At 31.3% G+C, this 24,970-nt stretch overlaps 3 protein-coding genes across 7 annotated transcripts; 2 read left to right on the plus strand and 1 right to left on the minus strand.

Moving 5' to 3' along the window:
* Positions 1 to 10,037: 10,037 nt before the first annotated feature.
* LOC100804922 (probable hexosyltransferase MUCI70) lies at positions 10,038 to 15,625 on the plus strand. The gene is made up of 9 exons (XM_003542997.5): positions 10,038 to 10,687; positions 10,963 to 11,199; positions 11,409 to 11,622; positions 11,792 to 11,901; positions 11,979 to 12,178; positions 12,433 to 12,536; positions 14,056 to 14,243; positions 14,331 to 14,530; positions 15,081 to 15,625. The coding sequence occupies exons 1-9, from the start codon at positions 10,444 to 10,446 to the stop codon at positions 15,294 to 15,296; spliced, it is 1,713 nt and encodes a 570-aa protein (XP_003543045.1). The 5' UTR covers positions 10,038 to 10,443; the 3' UTR covers positions 15,297 to 15,625.
* A 1,450-nt stretch (positions 15,626 to 17,075) lies between these two features.
* Positions 17,076 to 20,852, plus strand: LOC100305662 (uncharacterized). Of its 5 annotated transcripts, XM_041007750.1 has the most exons (3): positions 17,076 to 17,607; positions 19,048 to 19,233; positions 20,190 to 20,852. In XM_041007750.1, exons 1-3 carry the CDS (start codon positions 17,165 to 17,167, stop codon positions 20,206 to 20,208), a joined length of 648 nt encoding a protein of 215 aa, XP_040863684.1. In that variant the 5' UTR covers positions 17,076 to 17,164; the 3' UTR covers positions 20,209 to 20,852. The 5 variants fall into 5 exon arrangements, with proteins under 5 accessions (XP_040863684.1, XP_006593338.1, XP_040863685.1 ...); XM_006593275.4 differs by lacking the exon at positions 19,048 to 19,233 and having other exon boundaries at positions 17,079 to 17,607; XM_041007751.1 differs by lacking the exons at positions 19,048 to 19,233; positions 20,190 to 20,852 and adding an exon at positions 17,723 to 17,792 and having other exon boundaries at positions 17,079 to 17,607.
* LOC100785480 (lipoxygenase 3, chloroplastic) lies at positions 19,231 to 24,432 on the minus strand. Its single transcript, XM_003541688.5, has 9 exons — positions 23,919 to 24,432; positions 23,534 to 23,799; positions 23,104 to 23,341; positions 22,299 to 22,634; positions 22,116 to 22,198; positions 21,713 to 21,820; positions 21,279 to 21,562; positions 20,925 to 21,191; positions 19,231 to 20,755 (listed from the first exon to the last, which is right to left on the minus strand). Exons 1-9 carry the CDS (start codon positions 24,310 to 24,312, stop codon positions 19,999 to 20,001), a joined length of 2,733 nt encoding a protein of 910 aa, XP_003541736.1. The 5' UTR covers positions 24,313 to 24,432; the 3' UTR covers positions 19,231 to 19,998.
* Between the last annotated feature and the right edge of the window lie 538 nt (positions 24,433 to 24,970).

Here is a 24,970-nt window from a genome sequence, read left to right on the forward strand (position 1 = left end):
AAGAAAAAAAATATGATGAATATCTCTTAAGAGGACATATATAAATTATATGCTGATAAGGAACTCATCTTAGTTTATACAAAAATTCATTCCATCTTCTTCTTTTTTTTCTCCTATATACTCTTCTATTAAGTAACTGCAATAGAATTCAAATTTGTATCTTTTGAAAGGAAAAAAAAAAAACTTGTACTTTTGTAAAAAATCTCAACCACCCTCTCTTTCTATTTCTCCCAATAATAATAATAATAATAATAAATTTTTTCTGTATAAAAAAATGTTATTCCAAATATATATTTTTTTATCTTGATGATTGATTCTCACACCTCATTTCTTAGTGCAGCATATTTATGTCATTTTAGGTACATGTCTATTATTTTCTTTCACCTTTTAACAACTAAATAAGGAAAAATAAAAGTTACAACCATTTTTTTCCTTTGTATTTTCTCTCGTATCAATCAACTTAAAAATCCTCTCACCTTTTTTTTGTCTCTTTCCTTCCTTTCTCTTCATTTCCTTTTACTTTCATGATAAACAAAACAAATCATTAATAAATAAACAAAACAAAATAAAGTTGACCCAAAAGCCAGATCCTGAAAAATATCATCTGGGGTGGTTGATAACAAAATCTAGCATTATATTTCATAATAAGGAGTCAAACGACAACAAATCTGCCATTACATTTCATACAAAAGTGATTTTACCTTGAATATCAATAAAAAACTATGATGAAATTAATACATCCAATGAATGTTATAAGTTTAAGAGAATTTTTTATTAATAAATATTAATGGCTAATTGTTAATTTTTTATTAGTCTAGAGAATCAAATTCAAAATTTCTTACCTCTTTTCTTTTCCCTTCACATTAATGGATCAACCCTGTAACTCATGAGATCAAATCTTAGTATTTATTTTTCTTTTGAGTTTTTTTTTTTGTTTTGTCGAGAAGAATTTTGTACTAATAAATTGTTTTATTTTTAAAATAATATAAAATTATTAATTTAATTAAGTGCACAATGCCTCAATTTCTTTTGTTTGGGAGGTTTGTCATCCAGGCTCAGGAGGTCAAACTTACACACACTGCTATTATTGTTTCTTGCAGCCTTTTCTCTGTTGGGGAAGAAAAAAGTAGCAGTAATATTTTATCCTCTTTGACCGTCACTAATATAAATCATTTTTTTTATATATTGCACGGTGATTTGATATTTTGATTTCCTACCCCTCGTGGCCATGATTTTCCGTGACCACACTCTGGAATTGACGTTGCAAATAACTACAATATACTTTTGCATGTCTCAGTTTGAATGACTTGAGGTTGAAAGTAATTTTTGAATATTAAAAAATTATGGATAAAAGAATAATATGTAATTTTTTTATAATTACCGTGTCAATTATAAGAAAAGTAGAGGAAGAGGTTATGTTATAAATATATGAAAATGTAGAACCACAGACACACACGTTGCATTATTGGAAAGATTGTTAAAATAGAAAACAATTTAATGTTAATTTTACAGTAGTTTAAACCGTAACATAGTTCTAATAAAGTTAGATTTTCAATCCCTTTCTGTAAAAGTTGTATCTACGCAAGGCTTACGTGTAGGTTGTTGATGTCGGATGCAAAGACAGATAATCATAATATCAAACAAAAATGAAAACAATATAAAAATATCTTATAAACAGTGTTCAGCAGCCACTTTAATTAATTAATTAATTAAAAGTTAAAAACCGTATTCCCAGAGTCATCGTCCCACTTGCTCAGTTTTCCTGGATTCTAAAATGTACTTTCAACTTCCAAGATAAAGTAACACCGACATCCACATTTTATAGTTTCTTTTAATTGCTAGAAAATTTTAAATTTTATTATTATTAGATGTAAAATTTTAAATTATGGAGCTAAAGGCATAACAATGTTTAATATTTTCTTCGGGATTGAACGAAAAGATATCCATTACTTACCCAAACCTAACTAATGGGCTTCATCTTTAAATCCAGGCCTTTATATTTTCAAGGTGGGTCTAGATAGTTCACTACTGGTCTTATCAATCTTCCTTAGGCCCATTTTATTTTATCTGTATCCTGTTTATTGTCTTCACATCTTTTCCAGTTTTTTTTTTTTTCTATCAGAAGTACTAGCCACGTATTATTAGTTAAAATTAATTAAAAATTACAAAAGTACGAAAGAGTCCTAACAAAAAGTGAGACTAAAAAATATTTATAATTTTAAATAAATTTTGATCAATAATAAAATATATACAAAAGAGTGTATTATTAATATTTAACTTAGTATATATTTGGTAGAGTGGAAATAAAAGAGATGAAAATTTTAAATTAAAATAGAGAGTAAAAATATGAATTTTACAAAATTTTACTATTTATTTAACTAATTTTCTACCTTCTCACGCCAAAGGAAGTATTAGTGTACTAGCAACATATTTGCCCCTTTTGGTGGCTCGGAAGTTTGGGTTTGCACTTCTTGTGCTCCAAATTGCTTTTTCTTTTTTTATCTTTATTTTTCTTTCTAATTGTTTCTGGAGTGCAAAAATACATTCTGGAAACTAATTTTTGAAATATGATAAAAAAAAACATCAAACTACAAAGAGAGATTAAAAAAAAAATCCCCTATTTTCTCCCTCCAAAAAGTCCAAACATTCCATAGCCCTTCTTCTTTGAGGACTGCGGTGTTGTGCCAAAGCCATTTCGTTTGACTATGAATAAAAATTGAATCAAATGTCAAGCTTATATTAATATACGTGTTTAATTATCAAAACTCGTAAAAAGTCGAGGGGAGCCGTTTGGGATTGATCATCGATAGCTGTCATCAAGATCCTAATTAATCCTTCACTCCTTTAATTCTAAGTTTGATTTTTCAACTTCTTTTTTATTATTATTTTAAGTTTGATTTTTCAACTTCATCAACCTTGTAGCCCATATTAAATATTTATAGCTATTATTATTGTATCCATCAATAAATTTAATACATATATTCCAGATTATGATTGGCGAAAGGAGTGATTTAGCGTATTAATTTGAATATATAAATACTAGAGAGTGTACGTACGTGGTTATTTCTGTTTCAAAATTTGTTATTGCACTCAACAATTAGAAGATACGAAGATATCACATTGCTTAGCTGGAGTGGTGGTTAGTTTTCATAATCACTTAATAATGTAGAAATTGGGCTATGATTAGACGTTACATATATAAATAATAGTTGGAACTTGTATAATTTGATTCTGGTGCAAGAAAGTGGTTACTATGCTTAGCTGTTGCTTTCGAAATGGGTTGCGTCTTTCTCTTATTAGCTATCATGCTTTCAGAAGTTTCATGTCTTGAAAGGGAATGAGACCAAGTACTTGTTGACTTATAAAAGAAACTCAGACGTTCATATTAGTGACTCTATTAACAGTGGAAGGTTGTTATGACAAAGACTAAGCATAAAGCATGCATAAAAAAAAAATGTTAATTATTGTACTTTTATAAGATCCTTCATTATGGTTATAAAAAAGGATCTCGAAATTAATGGTTTGGATAGAAATATGGTACTTGATAGAACATTATGGCGGAAGTTGATCCATGTAGCCGACCCCACCTAGTAGGATAAGGCGTTGTTGTTGTTGTATAAGATCCTTCATTTTTATTTTTATTGCTATTAGACAAGACAATTTAATGTACTTACTTTTAGAAAACAAAGAATGTTAGGAATTATTTGGTATCGATTGTTAATTTGTTATTAACTGAATAATTTTTAATTATCTCTTCAGAATAGGATTCTCAGTTTGTGTATGCCGTAAATGTAAAACTTATCAAGGATAAATAAGTAAGATTTGTATAAAGTAGCCTGTAAATCATTGTAGTCCTTCATTAATAACTGTTAGAATATACTTTTAAAATATTAAATATTAAATTATCATTTGCAATAAGTACGACAAAAGGATTAAAAGATTACCTTATACATATCCTGGATAAGGGAAACATAACTGATGAGCAAGAAAAAGATATGACAAACCATTTTACTTTTTACTTTTTTCCGTGGCGTAAAAATCATCACTTGAAGTAATTCATGGCTGCCCTTTTGCTTCAAGGGCGTATATTTACTAGGTTAACTTTTGCAAGATTACAAATCATGTACATGACAAATTTGTTAATTTTAATAATAATAATCTTAATTAGATACATATTAATAATATTTAATGATTGATCGATAAAGTAAAAAGTTAATTTTTACACCGATAAAGTCATTAGTATAATAGCATTCTTAATATGTGTATGCATGCACATTAATAAGACCCAATTAAGTTCTGAGAATAAGTTTCAGAGGCACCTTTCTTTTTTTTACGGTTCAGATGCATCTTTTATTTTTCTCATGATTGCAGCACTGGTTGCTAGCTTGTTGCTTTGTTTATTTTCTATGGTTCAATTTTCACCATTCAATTTTTTATGTGTTCAAAATAAATTAAAACATTAACATAAGCTGAGTATATAAGTGGTCCTCTACGAAGAAAAAAATAAATAAAATAAAAGTGGTCCTCTTACAATAAAGAGCAAAGTTTGAGCATTTAAGTACTTGCTGAGGGAATCTTATAGTTAGTAATTAGTAATTAGTAATTAGTTCACGTAATTGTGTTGGAAAATCCTGGCCAATTAAAGAGAAAAAGGAAAAATTAAAATAGGTTGGAGCTAGATGTGTTTAATAAGTTAGAGATGAAATTCAGATATTAGCAAACTTCTATGTTATTCAAATTCTAAACGTAAGATAAGATATTATGGTGTCCTATATACTTGTGGTTGTCTAATAATGGCATGGTATGCAACTTGCTTGTATATTACAAAAGCAGACAAAACTTGGAAAGCAACTTCTTCAAGAAATGCATGATTCCATAAATAAATCCAATGAATTGACAAATTCATATCGGAATCGATGGTTGTGGGGACTGGTTCTCTTCCACATATGAAAAACCATGTTAAACAAATTTATAAATTATAACTGATTATCAAAGTGTCAATGTCTGATGAGAAAATCAGAATTTAAAGTATGGAAAACGAATTATTAAAGTATTCTTTTGGTACAAGTATTGTGCGGTAAAAAGGAAGTTTATTAGGAAAATTATCATATCATTTGCCTCAATTCTTGAAATATAGTTTATATATTTGTTGGATCATTTTATTAAGTGACAGTTGATTTTATGTTGAAATGTAACAAAATTGATACATTGGATTGGACTCATCTTTAAACTCAATTTTAGATGTTTTAATTTTAATTAAAAAATTGAGCAGAACAATTTATATATATAAAGTTTTGATACGATGAATGTTTTAGATGTATTATTATTAAAAAAATTGACCTTTTTATTTAAATATGATTTAATTAGTAATATAATATTAAATTAAAAAAGATATATTTTTTTATTGAAGGCAATTCTCCTCCAATCTGATAGGATATTATAGGTGATATTTAAAATTCAAACTCAACTCAAGACAATATATAATAAAATTGAAACAATTATAAATCAATTGATACACACCATTAGTAGTAAGCAATTGCGCTGCTTACATAATTCAAAACAAATGACGGTGATGTGCAACGCCCTTCCCATGAATTATATTCTTTAAGTTATTAAGTAAAATCAAATTTAATCAATGACTAACTTGCCTAGAATTGATTTTATCGTTTAATTTTTGTACACAAAAGGGCTGGTTTCTTTAAAAAATGTTATTTTCAGCTGAAGTTAGTGGAAGAAATTCGGGTGTCAATTGTGTCATCAATTTGTTGTATTTTCTCATTGTGTTTAGGCTGTTAATGAGTGATGTTTTGAAGAAAAGGATCGAAAGACAACGAAACTATTCTGCATAAGGAAGCAACAAAATTGACGATAAGTTTTACCAAATGAGAAAATTACTCTCTATAATTCTAACAATGTCACACTTAAATTGGAAACCAGCAGATAACGGGTTAAAAATATGGGACCATCACTTTGTATAGTGTATACAGATCTTGATGATTGATTATGTTTGGAAAATACAGCTGAAATAATTTTACATGCATGCTAGGTTGCTAACAAGTTTGAAAGAAAACTCATTTTACTTCGAACGATGTAACAAAATGAAAAGAAAAATATAAATATCGGAGTTTCTTTGGAGTGGGTGTAAGTGTTAGTTTTTAAATACATTTTTAAAAATAAAATATGTTTGGCTCATGTGGAGTTTAATTAGACACGGTCTTGAAATTATTTAAGCTCAATTTAAAAAGTCATCAAATTTTAGTTTTTAATTACAAAAATGAATTACTCATACTCTCAAGGTACATTTCAATCACTTAAAAAATCTACATATTATCATTATCATAATGTACTATCCAATCAAAGTCATCACTATTGTTATTACTTTAATTTGTATAATCACTATTACAATTGTTTATTAACATAAGTTATTATTAATTTATTATCATGAGTGTTGTTATTGTTGTTCTTATTATCTTACCCTTGACATTATTCATCACAACTTAAAATAGAAATAGGTGAAGATAGGTTACACTTTGACATGTTTAAGCTTGAACTTCATTAAAGTGATAAGGTCTAAGTTTAACTTATTTAATAATATGTTCGTTTCTCGATTCCCAACCTTCAAACCAGCGTTCAAGCAAAAGCAAGGGGGTAGTTGCTTCACACAAAACATTGCTTTGGAATGTTTGCAACGAGATACAACACCTACACAAAAATGATATTGTTCACAAAAAAAATTTCACGCTCCCTTTTTCATCTTCCTTTCATCTTCCAACTTCATGGTTTTTTTTTTTTATTGTAATTTTAGTCTCTTTATAATTTTTAATTCTCAATTTTGACCCTTCTTTTAATTTTTGTAATTTCAATTTTTCTATTGTAATTTTAATTTTTCTATTTAAAAAATCACAATTTTGATCCAATCATAAAACTTTTTTTTTAATTGAACCACAGATCTAATATATTTATTTAAATACCATAAAAATAATTTAACTAATTAAAATTATGAAAAAAAAACAAAAACTGCAAAATTGCAGAAAAATAATAAGATGACCAAAATTACAATTTGACCTTATTTTTTAGTTACATTCCTATTTTACCCTTCCCTTTACACCCCACCCCCACTCTCTTGTTCCTCAACTCACCACATACCCCCAATTGCTGCTATCATCATTAAGTTATTAGGAAAATTTAGAAAAAAAATTATTTTGCATTTGCTTGAACTATAAAAAATGGGATATTGAAATAAATAGAAATTAAATTTCATACAAATAGTACAATCTATATAAGAAAATATTTTGATAAAAATAATAGACTAAAATGTAATTTTTGTCTCCCTATTTTTTAAAATCTGTGATTTTAGTCCTCTTATTTTTTAATCGAGATAATTTATTTCTCACTTTTGAAAAATCCATAATATTAGTCTTTTTATTTTTTAATTAAGACATTTCATTCTCACTTTTTTAAAAATATACAATTTTAGACTTCTTTTTTCAATTTTAGACTTGACTATGCATTTTTTTAATAAAATAAGTTTGTTAGAAATTAAATCATTTTTAAAAACACATTTGTCATGTGAAAAAATAGATAAACATGTGTTAGTTAACGTTTACAGAGTACATAATTCCATTTGAAATTAGTCACAATGACTAAAATTAATAATTTTTTAAAAGTGAGAGATAAAATGTCTCAACTAAAAAATAGAAAATTAAAATTACAAACTTTTAAAAACTCAAAAAATGAAATGTCTTAATTAAAAAATAAGAAGATTAAAATCCCAAATTTAAAAATATAAAAGAATAAAAGTTACATTTTAACCAAAATAATATTGATAAGATCAAACATTCAGTCGAATCAATTCTTATAAAAAATTAATTGGTCGGGTGGTTTCATTATTTTGTATGCATATCAATTCTTTTCATAACTTTTTTGAACAAATTTAAAAATATGAAATATCTTTACATTTTTTAATATTTGAATTGTAATATTTACATTTTTTAAATAGAATAAATTTTATATTAATCTTGAAATAAATTTAAGTTTTTTTTAAGAAAAACAAATTTAAGTTTTAGTAAATTAGTTTGATACTATTGATTTTGACTTCCCCTAAATTGAAAGTATGGAAAGAAATACTAAAAATACAATTCAATGCCTTGTTAGAAGTATTAAAGATTAATTTTTTGCTGAAAGTATTAAAAAATATTAAAGATTGATTCTTTTTTAAATTCATATAATACATAAAGAATATTATTAATTACCGATAATACTAGTTTTTTTTATAAAAAAAAAACCAGCAACCGATAATACTAGTAATTACCAAAAGATGTTTTTTAAAAACTAAAATTTATTAAATTCAGTTTATGATCGACTATATTGAAAAATTATGATTAAATGAAGGCTAAAAACTTTAGTCAATTTGAACCTAATTCTGACATAATCATTTTAGTCACCGTCAAAAAATAATATAATCAATTAAAATATATAAAAAATATAGACTTTAGACTAAAATTATGGATTAAACAACATAAAAGGATCAAAGTTGTATTTTATTCTTAAATGAATTAACTTAAATATATATATTATGAAACTTTAATTAACAATTTAACATTTTTAAAACTTAGAAAAGTAAAAATAAAATTGGCTGGTTATATTAAAATAAGATCAAGATATAGAATTTATCTAAAATACACATAACAACTTCTCCTATGTTTTGCATTTCATTGGTACACATACAAGCCAAAATGTTTTGCACAACACACCAAATAAATTCATCCTAAAGAAAAAATTTAATTTAAATATATATTATTTTCATAAATTATTTTAACTTTTACATCAATTTAGTAAAAAAAAATTATTTTATTTAACATAATATTATATTTAATTTATGTTGATATCATTTATCTTAAAATCTATATTATATATTATTTAACAATAATTATATATTCTAGACTTATAATATTATGATTAATATGTTGAATCTACAAGTCAATTTGGATTAATTTTTGTCTTAATTATTATTGAGTGGTTACTATGTTGAGTTTAAATTCATAAATTTGATCATATAAATATTTGGGATTGACATAGTTAAATCTCTCCTCAATTCTCTGAAAAAAGTCCATTACAAATTTTTACATTTTTTAAAGGGTAAATAATCATTTTTGTTTTTAATTGTGTAGAGCACCGATAAATTCATCTCTAAAATATGGAAATTCAAATCTTAGTTTCGAAAGTGAAAAAAATGGGACAAATTCATTCATCCGTATTGTGTCTATCACCGTTAATGAAAGAACATACATGACACATTCATGAATGAATTTGTCAATACTCTATACGTCTAGAGACGAAAATGTCTATTTATAAAAATATAATTTAATCTTCATATTCTCCTTTTTTAATTGTACCACACATAAATAAGCACTTGAAAAAAAATAGGAAATCAAACATAACTTAGAACAAATATAATAATAAGCATAATATTGATTAATAAGTATAATTTATATGTTGCTTTGGAATTTTTATTATGACAACATTAGACATTGATAAAATCAAGTTGAGTTTCATTTTTTTTTGTAAAGATTAACGTAATGATTGTGCATAATATGATATTTTGGATAAGGTATTATCACGTTAGAAAATTAAGAATAATAGACCAATTATGTTTATTAATCAATATTATGCATACTATTATGTTTGCTTTAACTTATATCTGCTTTTTTATTTTTTTAGTGTTTATTGTAACGTTAAGCTTGTAACGATTAAAAAAGGAAAAATAAAGATTAAAATATATTATAGATAAATAGTCATTTTGATTCCTCTAGTGCATTAATAAATTCGTCTCTAAATATGCCACGTAGACGTTAACAAGATGAATATATTTATTACAGTTTTTTTTTTTTTTACTATTTACTTTTTTTAAAAAAATATTTTACCCTGGCGTAAATATTCCATTAATGTTTCTAGTATGAGATTGCTACTTTTCAGAACCAGCAGCAGTAATAAATATAAAAAAATTACATATAAATACCACTTGAATATTTTGATCCCAGATTTCTTCCAGGTGTCAGATTTCAGAAAACGCAGATTTTCTCTGCTAAAAACCCTACTGGGTCAATTAGAACAAAGAAAAAAAAACTTGATTCATCCCCTGTTTCGAAGAAAGGGGGGATTTTTCTAGGGACCCAGTTTTCGTTTCAGTGCCGCAACACAATCGAGTTTCTGTTGGCTTTTCTAAATGCATGAGTTCGATTTGATTTTCCCCTGCTCCTGCCACTCCGTTTTTTGTTTCTGTTCAAACACTCACTGATAGAAAAAAAGATTCGAGAATTGGTTTTGTTTTCATTGGTGAGTTGGAAGTGAGAGTGGCATTGCTGAAGTGTAATTCCATTGAAATGAGGGAAATTTTAATGAGAGGGCAATGAAAGGGGCGTCTGAGATTTTAGAGATAATAAGATGAGTGGTGGATCATTGGGTATTCGTTCTGGGAGTTATGGGTCTTTGGAGAAGCAGCAGCAGCAGCTACAGAACAATGGTGTGTCGCTTATTCAATCAGCACGCAAACCCACCAAGACGCTGAAGGAGAAAGACAGGTTCTTCCTTTGGATCTTCAAGTTTGCTGGCAGAAAGAAGGTCGGAATGCTCTGTCTCTTTACCATCTCCGCTGCTGTTTTCATCTGGGTTTTGTACGTTGGAAAAGGTTCCTCAATTTCTCACACTTTCTCTTTATTATTCAATATATCTAAACTTTTTAGTTTTAATAATTAATGTGATGTGATTGTGGTGCTGGCTGGTGTGGTGGATTCTGTTACTTTACTATCATGTTGCATTGGAAGCATCAAACGTAGGTTCGAATTTGATTTATTGGTTATAGGAATCAATGCATGCCACGTGTTTTGCTGAAGGTGGAGGAAGAAAGCATGTTTTGTGATTCACATGATTTCGGCTTTGATATAAAATTTGGCTTGCTTTCAGATGAAGATTCACAGGAGGGGAACAGTGTTCATAACATTAGTGTTAATGGAAATATGTCTATAGGTGTTTCTCCATCTTTGATCGCTGGTGCAAATATCAAGGGCTTCACTACAATTTCAGTTCTACCTCCTCCTCCCCCGAGCTATTTTCTGGGTTACACTCTTCCTTCTGGTCATCCCTGTAATACTTTCACACTTCCTCCTCCACCGGCAGATAAAAAGCGAACTGGGCCACGACGTAAGATCTTGTTTTACTCTATTGTTTCTGCACATATCTTATGTTAGGTAATTTTATAAGGTATTTTCAATAGTGTCCCTCTTCCCTGCAGATATTAGTAAGTTTCTTGAGCTAGGGTAGTTTATGAGGATATGGAAGGCAGGTGAATATTTTAGGTTGCTTAACATTAGTGGTATGATCCTGAACATTTTGGCTTGTTTGTGTTTCAGCATGCCCAGTATGTTACCTTCCCGTGGATGAAGCCATTGCACTTATGCCAAAGTTTCCGTCACCTTCTCCAGTACTTAAGAACTTAGCATTTATCTATGAGGAAACTCTTAGCAGGGATGGTGAATTTGGTGGTTCGGACTTTGGTGGATATCCTACTTTGAGGCAGAGAAATGAATCTTTTGATATACGAGAGTCAATGAGTGTGCACTGTGGGTATGTTTCGTGTTTTGTTGGATGTTTCCCTTCTGTATATCTATGAGTACTGAAGAAGGCTGTTTGTGGTTATAATTTGTTTGTTTCAGTAATAAAGGGTATTTCTCCTATCCTTTTACTCACATCTGTCCATTCTGCATCTACAATGATGCATGTGTACATCATTCAGATTTGTTAGAGGAACTAAACCTGGCCGCAACACAGGATTTGACATGGATGAAGATGACCTCCTTGAAATGGAGCAGTGTCACGGCGTAGTTGTTGCATCAGCCATATTTGGTTTGTATTATGTGGTTTTTGCTTTCATTTAGATGTTTAATCTGGCATGTTGCTAATGAATTATATCTGTTGTTCAGGAAATTTTGACGAGATAAACGAGCCAACAAATATAAGTGATTATTCAAAGGAGACAGTATGCTTCCTTATGTTTGTAGATGAAGAAACAGAGAAATATTTGAGGATTTCTGGCAGGCTGGGGACCAGAAAGAAGATTGGTTTGTGGAGAATTATTGTTGCTCATAATCTTCCTTATACAGATCCAAGACGCACAGGGAAGGTGAGAATTATATGCCAGCTAGCACCATCAAGAAATTAGCATAGTTGTTGTTAGTCATATACTCATTTGTTTACGATCTGATTTAAATAATTGCTCTTTTCTTTATGATCTGATTATTGCTTTTCTTTTCATTCAAATATAATTTTTCCTTTTGGTTTAAAATAACAAAAATATCTCAGTCAGACACTGTTGTATTTTCTTGTTCATAAAATAGTACTTTTATGTACTTGTAACTTAAGCTATCTTTTCTGCAGATTCCAAAGCTTCTGTTGCATAGAATGGTTCCAAATGCCCACTATTCTATATGGCTTGATGGAAAGCTTGAGCTTGTTGTTGATCCATATCAAATCCTTGAAAGGTATATTTCAGTATTGCTCTTTAATACAATATACTGATTCATTTTACATGTGAAAGTTGTGTAGATCACATTTCAGTCCTACATCTGTACATCGTCTGATATGAGATTCATCTTTCTAATTCTTCTCGTGATAGATACAGTATACTGCATGTGAAGAATTGACTCAATGATTTTATTTCCACCTTAATGGTACTGCTTACAACTACAGATGCACTAGGAGTTGTGAAGCTTGATATATGCCAGTAGTATGTTTATTGGTTTTACCAAGAATGGTTATTTGTGAATTTTTTATTCAGTGTCACAATTGCACGATATTGTCCTGTGTAGTTTTTGCTCTTAACATATCTTTCTGGTTCTTTGTGTCATAACATGCCATTGAAAATTTTGGAAGTTCGACTATGTGATTTCCTTCCCACACATGATGGCATCTTACTCTTTCTAGACCATCAAAGGCGACTATATTTGTCTTTAATTGAGATGTTGTGGTGAATGCCAGTATAGTTTTAATGAAGAAAACTTATAACTGGTCTTACAATAGAGAGTTTATTGCATTTAATATGGTTGCTAAAATTCAAGATGTGGAACTGCCTCTATTGCCTATTTCAGTGGATTAAATACCAGTAGGTAGTCTTTAAAGAGCATAGCAATGAAAAGTGAGGATAACTTAAATCTGAAATTTAATAAACCCTATTCTGGTCCTGGTTCAAATTTATCCTCCATAAAGGAACAGTAGCTCTATTGAGCTCCTAATAAATCATGTTTGAGTCATTTACTGTCTTCCTTAACTTCCAGGTCCTAAGATACCATTTAGATTGCTATATCTAGAAATTCCCATCTGGACTAACAAAGCTATGCTCACACAGAGTGCAAGCCTAAGACATGCTGTGTAAATCAAAACATTGCCGTGTATAAGATTAGATCAGAGATCTTCATCTTAGCTTGCTCTTATTATGAATTAAGATAATAAATTGTCTCCATGCAACATAGGCATTTCTTCAAAATCCAAATTGCTATTTCATCAGCATTAGTACTCATCAGGAGCTAGCATAAACAGAGTTCAGTTATCACCTTGTAGAGCTTACCACTAGGACATTTTTTTTATAGGATTATAGCTTCATTGTTTTTGGTTTGAAGTACTAGAATCTTGGCAATTGCCTACTTTAGTGTATGAAACTATTATTTGGATACTAAAATTTAATGATTAGCAGCTTCTTCTGTCCACTGCTCTATATGTTGGTTTTACCATTTCCTCTTCTGATCTTTCTCTTCCTCCTGCTCTATGTCAAGTCTTGTTTTCCATCTTGGTTGGGTGGCTATCGACCATTTATAATGTATCTTGCATGAAAATCAAGGTTGAGTTTTTATTGGATTTTCATATATGCCTTTTGGGGTATATCCCTGAATATTATTTATTAAGCGACACATAATCATACCTATGCTGACTTTGTACTAGGTTTATGTGAGATTTTCTTGATAGAATACATGTGTTGGCACATTAATTGTTCTCATCCTTATTTAGGTTTTTGTGGAGGAAGAATGCAACTTTTGCAATATCTAAACATTATAGACGCTTTGATGTATTTGTTGAGGCCGAAGCAAATAAAGCTGCTGGAAAGTATGAGAATGCCTCTATTGACTTTCAGATTGAGTTTTACAAGAATGAAGGACTGACTCCATATACAGAGGCCAAACTTCCTCTTATAAGTGGTAAGCTAAACTTCATGTTTCCTTGTTGGATGAGATGCAACTGGTTCTGGTTCATTTCATTTCTCAACCTTGATGGCTAATTTGCAGATGTTCCTGAAGGATGTGTAATAGTACGAGAGCATGTTCCCATTAGTGATCTTTTTACATGTCTTTGGTTCAATGAAGTTGACCGATTCACTTCTAGGGACCAGATTAGTTTCTCAACTGTCAGGGACAAACTTTTGTCCAGGGTGGATTTTCATTTTCTCATGTTCTTGGATTGTGAAAGACGCAACTTTGTAGTTCAGGTAAATGTTTTATTTCGTTCGTGTAAAATGATCTCAGACCAGAGGCTTCTTGTAATACAATATGATTGATCTATAATATATATATATATATATATATATATATATATATATATATATATATATATATATATATATATATATATATAATTTTTATGCTATCGGTAGAACTTTTTTTACATTTTTACATTGTCAACCAATCAGAAAATATAGTATGACTTTTGAAGTTGTTACTGTGAAAGTCAACAAATTTATGACACAATAATTTCTGATTAAATGATAGTATAAAATCTCCTTATACAGTGGACATATCAACTCTTTATACAACATATATTGTATCAACTCTTTACTCAACTAAAATTGGAAGGACTTCAAATTCTAGGTGCTGTTAGTGTAATAATATTTTATACTACCTATCAATCAGAAATCATTGTTGATATGACTCTTAAGATAATTATTTTAATAGTCAACAAATTTATTATATATGACATTTTGTGATTTCATGGTCATGCACACCTTAATTGTAATGTAAATATTTTTTGGTTGCATACAGAAATACCATAGGGATATATTGGAGCGCCTGGTTGCTCCAGTGGCTATTGCTCTCAGTCCTCCTCCTCCTCTAGAAACTTTGCCGGAAAAGGTTGCTAGGAGAGGCCCTGGAAGGCGTGGAAGAGATCGGAGACCAGGCTCTAGGCGCCACCGTAAAGTCGTGGCCGGAGGCAGGGACATAAACATGGAAGCAAATTATACAGTTTTGTTTGTGTGATTATATGATTGATCATTTTGGTTTTGGCATTCCACCTACACAAATCATTTTCATAGCACAGCCCCGGAGGGAAGATGAGTGTTGTATCGGTTCCGCATAGACGCCCCTCATTCTTTTTACTTTGTGCAATTCGTTCATCGTTATTCTTTTTTGTTGTATATAGAGTTAAAAAATCCTCAATAATTATCATGATATCAGGGTTGTCACTTGCGACCAAATTCCTCACATGTGGTAACCCACTCTGTTGCTCCATTACTATAGGATAAAGTGTAGTCGCTCTCACTTGTACTCCATGAAAAATATATTCACGACCCACTCTTACTCTTCAATAAAAAAAAGTTTCTCAACGCACCATTGTTTCCCCCTTGGTTCCTCTATTGAACCTGACATTGAAATCAATTTTAGTAAACTTGTCATTAGCTACTCCCTAATTAAGGAAATAAAATGAAAATGTATTTTGAGTCTCATTGAGCTTAGTGTCTAATCCCAACCATATATTGATAATCTTTTTAATTATTTATTCTTGTTAATTTTCTTTTCCAGCTATCTCAAATGACTCTCTTGGCTTCAAAAATGTCCAAAATTATTGTCTTTGTCATCTATTAGTAACATTGATGAATATTTGTCTTTTGAGTTCAGCTGAAAATTGATATAACGATTTTTTTTATAAAAAAAATTATGAAATCTTGCACATAAATGTTTGTATTACCTTCAATGAAAAGAGAAGGAATTATGTGTGGTTTTCCTTTAGACTGTTTTAAACTTATTTTGAATAGAAAATTCAATTTTGTGATATGTTTGACTACTTTCCAAAATATATTTACACGTTTTTTTACAGCATGTACATTTACACGCTAAAATTTGCAAAGTTAATCTATCTAAAGTTGTATTATTTCTATTTAAGTTTAATTGTACTTTTTAATTTTTGTCATATTTTATCTTCAACTTTTAAGAAACTGTGAATTTTATTTTTAGTCATTTTTTATTAATAAACACAAAAATTAGAGATAAAATTTGTCAAAAAAAAATTAGAATAAAAATAAAAATTATAATAGAAATAAAATAAAAGAAAAAAAATTACAAATTTCTTAAAAAATGAAAGTAAAATAAGTCAAAACAATTTATTGAAAAAATAAAATATATTTCATAAAATTGAGGATAAAACATACACTTAAGTCTTCTATTTATTTGATGTGGCATGCCATTTATAAGAATACGTGTTATCCTGGCAAGAGAACGGAATGAGAGAGGGGTCCCACGGGATCCTTATCTTAGCATGACCCTCACTTGCGTTAAAGTTATGGAATCTTGAGCCCTAAATAAATAGGGGATAAACAATCATTGCCCGAATGTATAATATAATTTGCTGATAGATGTATTATAGAAACATCAAAATATAAAATTTAATCATTTAAAAGGTAAAAAGTGTGATCAATATATTTGATTGTCAATGAAATAACTTACGTAACACAAATAGATGAATTTGTCATTGAAATGATTGTCAATTTAATCATCTTTAATTTTCAACGAACATATTTGTTATATGATGTTTTCGTCTTCCTATTCTCTAAATATGAATGGGTAAAAAATTACCTTTGTGTCTTTAGATGTGTAATAGAATTATATTGATGTTTAGGTTCAATAGAAGATAATCCAATAGAATTATATTGATGTTTAGGTTCAATAGAAGAATTAGTTACATTTTGGTCTTATAAGGGTAACTTAGATATTTTCTTCCATGTAGGCTATTTTCGTCCAATAAATATATAGTTTTAGTTAAAAAGAAAGAAGAAAATTTAGGATGGGTGGGTGCATCCAGAAGCAAAGCAAAGGCATGATGAGGTTATTAGGGTTTTAGAGATGATGAAATGAGAAGTCGAATGGCATCATCGTCATCGGCATTTCTGGTGATCTGCATCCTGCACTCGTTAATAGCAGTGACATGTGGGGGGCTGATGATGTTCTACATGAAGGAGGTCTACACCTTCGGCCACGGAGTGCAGGCCGCCACCAAGCTCTTGGGATCCACGCCGCACGACCAGCTTCTCATCAAGACCTCCGATTCCTTCTCCGGCTTGCTCCTTGTCGCAATTGGGTTCCTCCTCTTCATGGTCTCTTTTGTTAAAGATCGTGACTTTCAGGTCTTCTTCGCCAAGGGTTGCACGCTCCTCCACCTCTTCATGGCGATGTGGAGGGTCTACTTTGAACGCAAGGTTGAGGATCTCGCTTGGGATTGGCTCCGCCAGACTGTTGGCGATTTTCTCTTGGCCCTTTCGTGGGTTTTCTTCCTTGTTTACTCTTGGAGGGAGAAGTATGATTAGCTTCCCTCTTTCTTTTTTATTTTTTTATTTACGTTTCCAGCTTTGGATTTACCTTGTAAAAATCGGATCTCACCTGGCTTTCTTTCTTATCAAATCTGTGGTTAGAGATACGTTATAAACTTGTCAATTTTGCCTTCCCTGCTTCAATTACAGAAAATGGTCAATAATCTTACCAGATTATGCGTAAGTTTTTTTGCTGCAGTTCATTGTGATTTGAGATATTAATCTTCCAAAATCAAACTTTTCTAATTCCTGTGGGGTGTGGACTTGAGACAGTTTTCTCTTAATTTTCAGCTGATGTTCAGCAGAGTGACATTGAGTGCTGTAGCCAGTGTGTCGAGTTTGAGGATTGTTATAAACTGGGAAAATGATCCGAAGGTGTGCGACTGTGCATGTTAGTGAAGTTGTTGTGTTTGTAGGTTGGGGTGAACAACAGTGGGATGTTTTATTGGTTTGTTAAGATTAAAGAGTTTGGGATCACAGAAATCAGAAACTAATGGTGCATCTGTCAAATCAGTGTATTGTTTTCATTTAATTTTGAGGATCCTCTTTTCATATCAATGCTTAGAATTTACAAACTCTGCGGACTTAGCTGATGCAGCAATTGTAAAGAGCAGTTGACGCGTATATCTGAATGAAGCCATTTGAGTATGTATGTTGAGAAATTTCATTCGGATTGATGAAGTGTTTTGCTGGTACCGCTGATGAAACCAAGTCCGAAGACAGCATAGAGTAGAGTGACAATTATTGCATAGATTTGTGTCTCTGATAATTGTCACCATGCTCCTTTATGCTTAAGTTCATGGTAGTACTGCTTGATTAATTGAGTGACCTTCGATTATGACACATCCTAAGTGAATTGTTTTTAACCTAATATGAATGTTATTGTTCTCTCACTCATCCCAACTCTCTCAACCTGAGTCCTTTTAATTTGTTGTCTTTCAATCTGTCAAGCTCTTCTTTGCTTTCTCTCAAATCCCAAAACCCTAAAACTTTGTTGCAAGGAGTGCCTCTCATTCTTTGTTCTTGAGTATTATGGTATCAATTTTTAATTCTCTCTGTTTTGCTGTTCCGGTTTTGCTCTCCTCTTTGACTTCTCTGCTATTTACTCTCTACTTTGACTTTTATATTCCTCTGTTTTGCTTCTGTGAAAATGTCAAGATAATCATCAAGTGGGTTTATTTAACATTGCTGTCATATGCTAGAAAGGCTATTGAGTATAACCTGGATCTTTCATCTGACCATGGCTATTGGTTAGATTGTTGATATGATGGAAGTTCATATAACATTAAATATTTAAATATAAACTTGGATTTGGGCACTCTGAATAGAAGACAACTTGATTCAAGTTGTAGAGGATGCTATTGGTTTTGTTGGTTTGCTCGTCTAGATGATGTGGGGTTCCTAATTTTGATATGAATTTGATGTAGTTGGAGAAGAAGATGCAATCCAGATGGAGATGATGAGAGAGTTGGGCTGCTTTCTTTTGGCGTTTTAGTTTTATGTGCTGTCAAAATCCAACATCTTTTATATTTGAAGTTGTTAATTTGCAACTTTACCTTAATTTGTGATTGTGACTTGAATATTGTAAACGATCACCTTATGCATTTTTCAAGGTAACTTTTCACATCTGCTTTTTTTTTTTTTATATGCATATATGTGTTTGGATGTAAATTTGTATTTTAGGTGGGATCTCACATGCATTTTCAAACCAAGTTTAATAAAATGTTAGTAGTGATTTAAAGGATATTTTTCACATCTGTTATTTTATATGCGTATATATGTTTTGAATGTAAATTTGTACTTTAGGTAAGATCACACAATCCGTGTTACTAGCACATAATTTGTGTCTTTCACGCTGCGTTCCCATGTAGGATGTTAATTATATTGTATTAAGAAAAAGCATCATACAATATTGCTAGCAGTCTTTCACAGTAGAATTTAGTCATTACATTTCAGTCTACGTTTAGAGGTGCTACAAATTGGGTAAATGCTCAATTAATGGAAAAATATTACTCAAATAGTATTCAGTCTTTGTTTATTCCAATATCTCTGCTACACAAGTACATACTTTTGCAACTTCATTTTGTCTATGGATAATACTATTAATAGATAAATTTTATACAACAATTTTTACAACTTATGAGAGAAAAAAGGATAAAAGTAATAAGAGGGGAAAATTATAAAATGTTATAAAATTCTTTTAGAAGTGTATCATTACTCTATGACTATTGACTTTTACCTAATTCAATGACTATTGTCCGAGACGTGATCAGTGCTACCTTTAACATTGCTAACACCAAAAGTTTCACCTAATGGGATCTACTGGTAACGTATTGTTTGGAATTAGGAGCGAAAGTATTTGTATCTTTACATGACTTCTATATACTTATGCTATTTGGCACTCCTCTACCTGTAACTCCAGGAGCCGAGGAGGCTACGAGCAACTCATATGGTGGAATTCCAGCACCACATCTATTTCTACGTGTTGTGTCTTTATTTCTCTTGTCAATCTCCTTTTCTATTCTCTTTATATCCATGGAAAACTCATAGAATGCCTTTATGATTTCAGGGTCGCCAGTCCAATCTGACAAGTCCTTCCTCTGCCCCATGTACTCTTCATCAGGCGAATGCTGAGAAAGTATGTTAACCACTGCTAGAAACTTGGTGGTTTCAAACATATTTGGCAAGCAAGACAGCAAGTATCCTTCTGGGTCCTCCAAAAATTCTTTGTACTCTAAATCATCCTCTTTGGGCAACAACTTCTTCATGTGTGGGGAACGCATTGGGACATACCCACCAAGAGGGTATTGCCCAAAATTCACAGCTGAATGCTGAACTGAAGCAACCCATATGAGTGTGGTGAGTATTGAAGTAAGATCACTAGGAGTGGAGAGTGTGGGCCACCAACTTGCATTTGCATGATCAGCGTGGCCAACATTGGTGACCTCACTATACCATGATTGAAGCTCACTATCAGATCGAACCATGATCCTATCACTGTAATAGTAGTTCACATAAGTCCTAACCAAGTTCTCCAAAGCAAACCATATAAGAAGTCCATCATTTGCATAAGGGTAGTCTTCAATCAGTAGTCTTAGTCCATGGGGATGTGTTGGATCAGGTTCTGCTAGTCCCCTGCATATTGATTAGAACAAGATAATGAGATCATAAATTCATAATTTTGTACGTTATTTAAAGAGAGAAGTGCACAAATAATTGTTTTCGTGTGATAGCTAGTTGCTGTGTCTCCACGATAATAATGACATGTATTATTGTATTCATGTATGAGTCTAAGTATACGAACCTTCTAATGAGATCAGCAGGAAGGGCTTCCATGTCAAAACGCCACCAATCTTTATAAGCAGCTGAGATAATCTCAGTGCTGTATTTGCCAGAAGAAAAATCAGTCTCAATGATGCCTCCTTCGTTGATGAGAGCCTCACGAGCCAATGCATTTATTTGCAACGTGTGTTTCAAATGAGGCTTTAGAAGTTTGAAAACCGGGTGCATTGCACTTAGTTGGCGATGAGCAGCTATGATGAATGGCTCCATGCATGCGTGGGTTCTCAACCTGTTCAACAAACATCAAATTCCATGTCAGGTAACTATAGTGAATATTGGATAATTGATAGTTAAAGGGTTTGGTTGAATTGCATACCAATGATGGACAAGTTGGTGAACACCAGCGTCATTGGAGCAAACATGGGCTTTGGCAATTTGCCACAACCAATGAGAGGTGGCATCCAATGGAGGGGTAAGGACCTGTTTCGATTCTGGAAGACTCAACTCGATGGCAATAGGCTTCAAAGTACCTAGTCTTGTCAAATACAAGATGGTGCGAGTTGCATAAGCTTTCCTATCTTCACGAGCATTGATGCCATTCAGAAATGGGAGATAGGCATCATGATAATCCAACATGAATAGCTTCTTTTCTGCCATTGCCTGCACAAATAGAAAATGTAAAACTTCAAACTCCCAACACACACAAAAAGAAAGGAATCTTTGTAGTTGTGACTGATGAAGTTGAGAATAACTGACAACTAATTAAATTGCTCAAATAATATAAAAAATGGAATTCATTGACTTATTTACCTGTTGTACAGGCATTCCATCCAAATGGCTTATTATGTGTTCTTCTTTTAGGGCAGACTTTTGGGCACCGTATATGGAAGGATCCAGATCACTGACGGGTGGGAAAGTCTATAAAAAATTTAAGAGTAAAATACAAATCAATACATGTACCAAAATAAAAGATAGAAATCAATATATGTATTTGCTAAATTTAATAAATTCAGAGCAAGATTTTAACGATGGAAGCAGAGATTGAAATCACGAATGAAACTTCCGAATCTTTATTTGATTTTAACAGGCTAATTTATGGTTGAACAGTGATGGACTTGTAATATTTAAACCAGACATAAGTACATAACCACTCTAGGATCTGACTAGTTGAGCTTGCTTAATCTCTTAGTATTGTTATATGTTTTATAATTACCTCAAGTCTTTTTATGCTTAGAGGGTTGATACCGGCCAATGCTTGACGCCCAAGTTCTTCATCTTTTATGCAACAACAATTCCCTGAAAATACAAGGAACATTTTTCTTGTTAGAATATTTTCATCATAAACTGTTTGGAATGAAGATAATTAGTTTGATATTGCTAGCTTAGGTATACGTACCACCATTGATAATACGCGGAGTATCGAATTTAAAATACTCTTCCACGTCATTTTGGATCTTGCTCATCATATTCATAGGTAGAGGCCATTTTGTTGTGGTTACGTTCTCGGGTTTCATTTTATCAACGTGCTTTCTCTTGTATATCTGTTGAACATCTGAAAGCTGCTTGAAATTTCCACACTTGGTGATACAAGTTCTTATGAAGGGAATCAAATTCCGGGTTGCCCCTTTTAACTTTTCCACATCAAGAGCTTCCTTTCTCACACCTTCAAAAGCTTCATCTCTTGGCACATAACTTTCCACGGATGAATTTATAGGGGACTCATACTTCTCGTCTGTCATGGTTTAAAAAGGAAACGTGAATATATGGTAAAGACTAGATATATAACCAACGAAATATAAATAGGCTTTTCATATTGTATATTGTATACCATTAAAAAGTATATGTACCTTTTTATAGTATAATTTGTTCTAAATATTTTTGTAAACTGTATATTTCCATTTTTAATTTGCCTTTACCAAACTTGAAAACCTTTTTAATAAAATTCATGTAAAGGATTTATTTTTTGTGTAATACTTTTCATACACAAAATTTGTATAATAAAACGAGTTTTATACTGTAACTAACTGAATCATAAATCACCATTTAATAATTATTTTTAAAATTAATAAATTTATCATATATAATATATTGTGATGGATAATTATGCTATAATGTTATAGTTATTGATGTGAAAAAGTATATGGAGGAGGGGTGAGAGTACACGTGTGTTAATATTAAATTTATCGTGAAATGAAACTCACCGGTTGTGGCATGAGGACGACCGGTTCTGCAGCGTCTGGGACATGGGTAGTCTCTGGTCCCTAATATTGGCCTCACATGTTCTTGTCCTTTGTCTGGATTTCCCAAGTCATTGTAGACATCATAGTCATACACTCTTTCACATCCCCTTCTCACTCCTTTTCCATTACCTCTAAGCTGCTTCAGTTCCTCTTTTCTTAGCTTTTTCAGACCCGCTGGTGTATGACATGGTAAGTATGCCTGCTTAATTACATCCATGCAAAATGTAATCAACTCAGTGCCAATTTTTACGTGACACGTTGGTAGTTTTCAAAAGTGTTGATAAAACTTGATTAAGTGACAGGTAAAAATTAGTTGAAACCATGAACACATTCTAGTTTGAGACCATACAATATAGTTTTTCATGCAATTAACAAACAAAATATCAATTACCTTGTTGCTAAAGAAAACTCTCTCCTCTGGATGAACCTTCTCAGGTTGAATCCAAGAATTGCAGGCAATATCCACAACACCTTCAATGGAAAAGCCTTCCAAAAAGATCTCTTTGTCGTATTTGTTTGTCACAGTAATAGCTACCGGGAACCCAAAATCTGAATCTATCTCAAATTCTACTTTGTATGTGGACCTCTCAGCCCCCACCTTATAGCATTTCAACCACTCCAATTCAACTGGGTTGCTCAGTTTTGGCTCCATCGTTCCTACAATTTTATAGGCCACTCAAATAAGTCATATACTAATAAATATCTGAAAACATAACAAAGTGCATACAAATTAACTAATATAAGGATATTATTGATGCAAAGAAGATAGGGCTTACTCGGGTCAATTTCGGTGCTAACTAGCTGCAACACAATTATTCCTCTTTCATGAAGAGCATTTTTGAAAGTACCAAAGTGTTGAAGCATCATGGCCATCATCTCCTTATGATCAGTAATATCACTATTCTTGATGGTTATAGTTCCCGTTATGGTCACACTCATCGGATTCAAGGCAAGGTCTCTCTTGGAAGACTCATCTAATTTGATAAATGGTGGTTGCGAATATGGGGCAGGTAGTTGCAACATCGTCTTCAGCTCCGAGAAAGTGGGAAGTATGGAAACTGTTTTCTGCCTCTTAATGCAGAAACGGTTAGGTTGTGAAGAACATCTTGAAACATCAGAACAAAATGCTTCCACCATACGTTGTCCCATAATTTCTTTTACCATAGCCATTCTGAAAGTGCTAAAATCTGAAGTATATGTTTTCTCCTGTATGTGTTCCTTTACTATATTACACAACAGTTAGGATAGTAGAATTGCGTGTGCTTTTGAGTTTTGATGATCTGGTAATATATTAAGAACCATATATATTTATAGCTGGAGAAACCCATAAACTGCCAACTGAATGCTGTAAACGAGTGGGAGATTTTTTACGTACAGAACTGTCCAAAAATGAAACCGTTGGAAACAATGTGAATCACGTTAAGAAGGAAAATAAGTGACTGTTCAATACAATGACATAATTAAATTGTTAATAAGTGGAAAAAAGGAGAGAGGAGATCTATTTTTTTATATCCATAATATTAGTGTTAAATATCTGACTAATTTTTTCTGTCAGTTAAACTTGACTTATTATCTTTAGTGAAATGTCTTTTTAAATTATATTTTCTTTTTCATTCACGAAACTTAAAGTTAATATCTTATTTAAAAGAATCAAGTTTAATGTCATCAAACTAATGATTTCTTGAGAGATAATTTCTATACATATACTAAATGTGCTTGATTTTTACCTAGTCCTTTTCTAGGTCTAAATGGCCTCTTTTTTTTCCTGAGTTTGGGATGTCTATGCTAGCCAGCATTAAGTTAGTAAGACATATATAGGCACGTTTAA

The sequence above is a fragment of the Glycine max genome, chromosome 13 (genome assembly GCF_000004515.6).
Source record: "Glycine max cultivar Williams 82 chromosome 13, Glycine_max_v4.0, whole genome shotgun sequence".
In the NCBI taxonomy this organism is placed as follows: domain Eukaryota; kingdom Viridiplantae; phylum Streptophyta; class Magnoliopsida; order Fabales; family Fabaceae; genus Glycine; species Glycine max.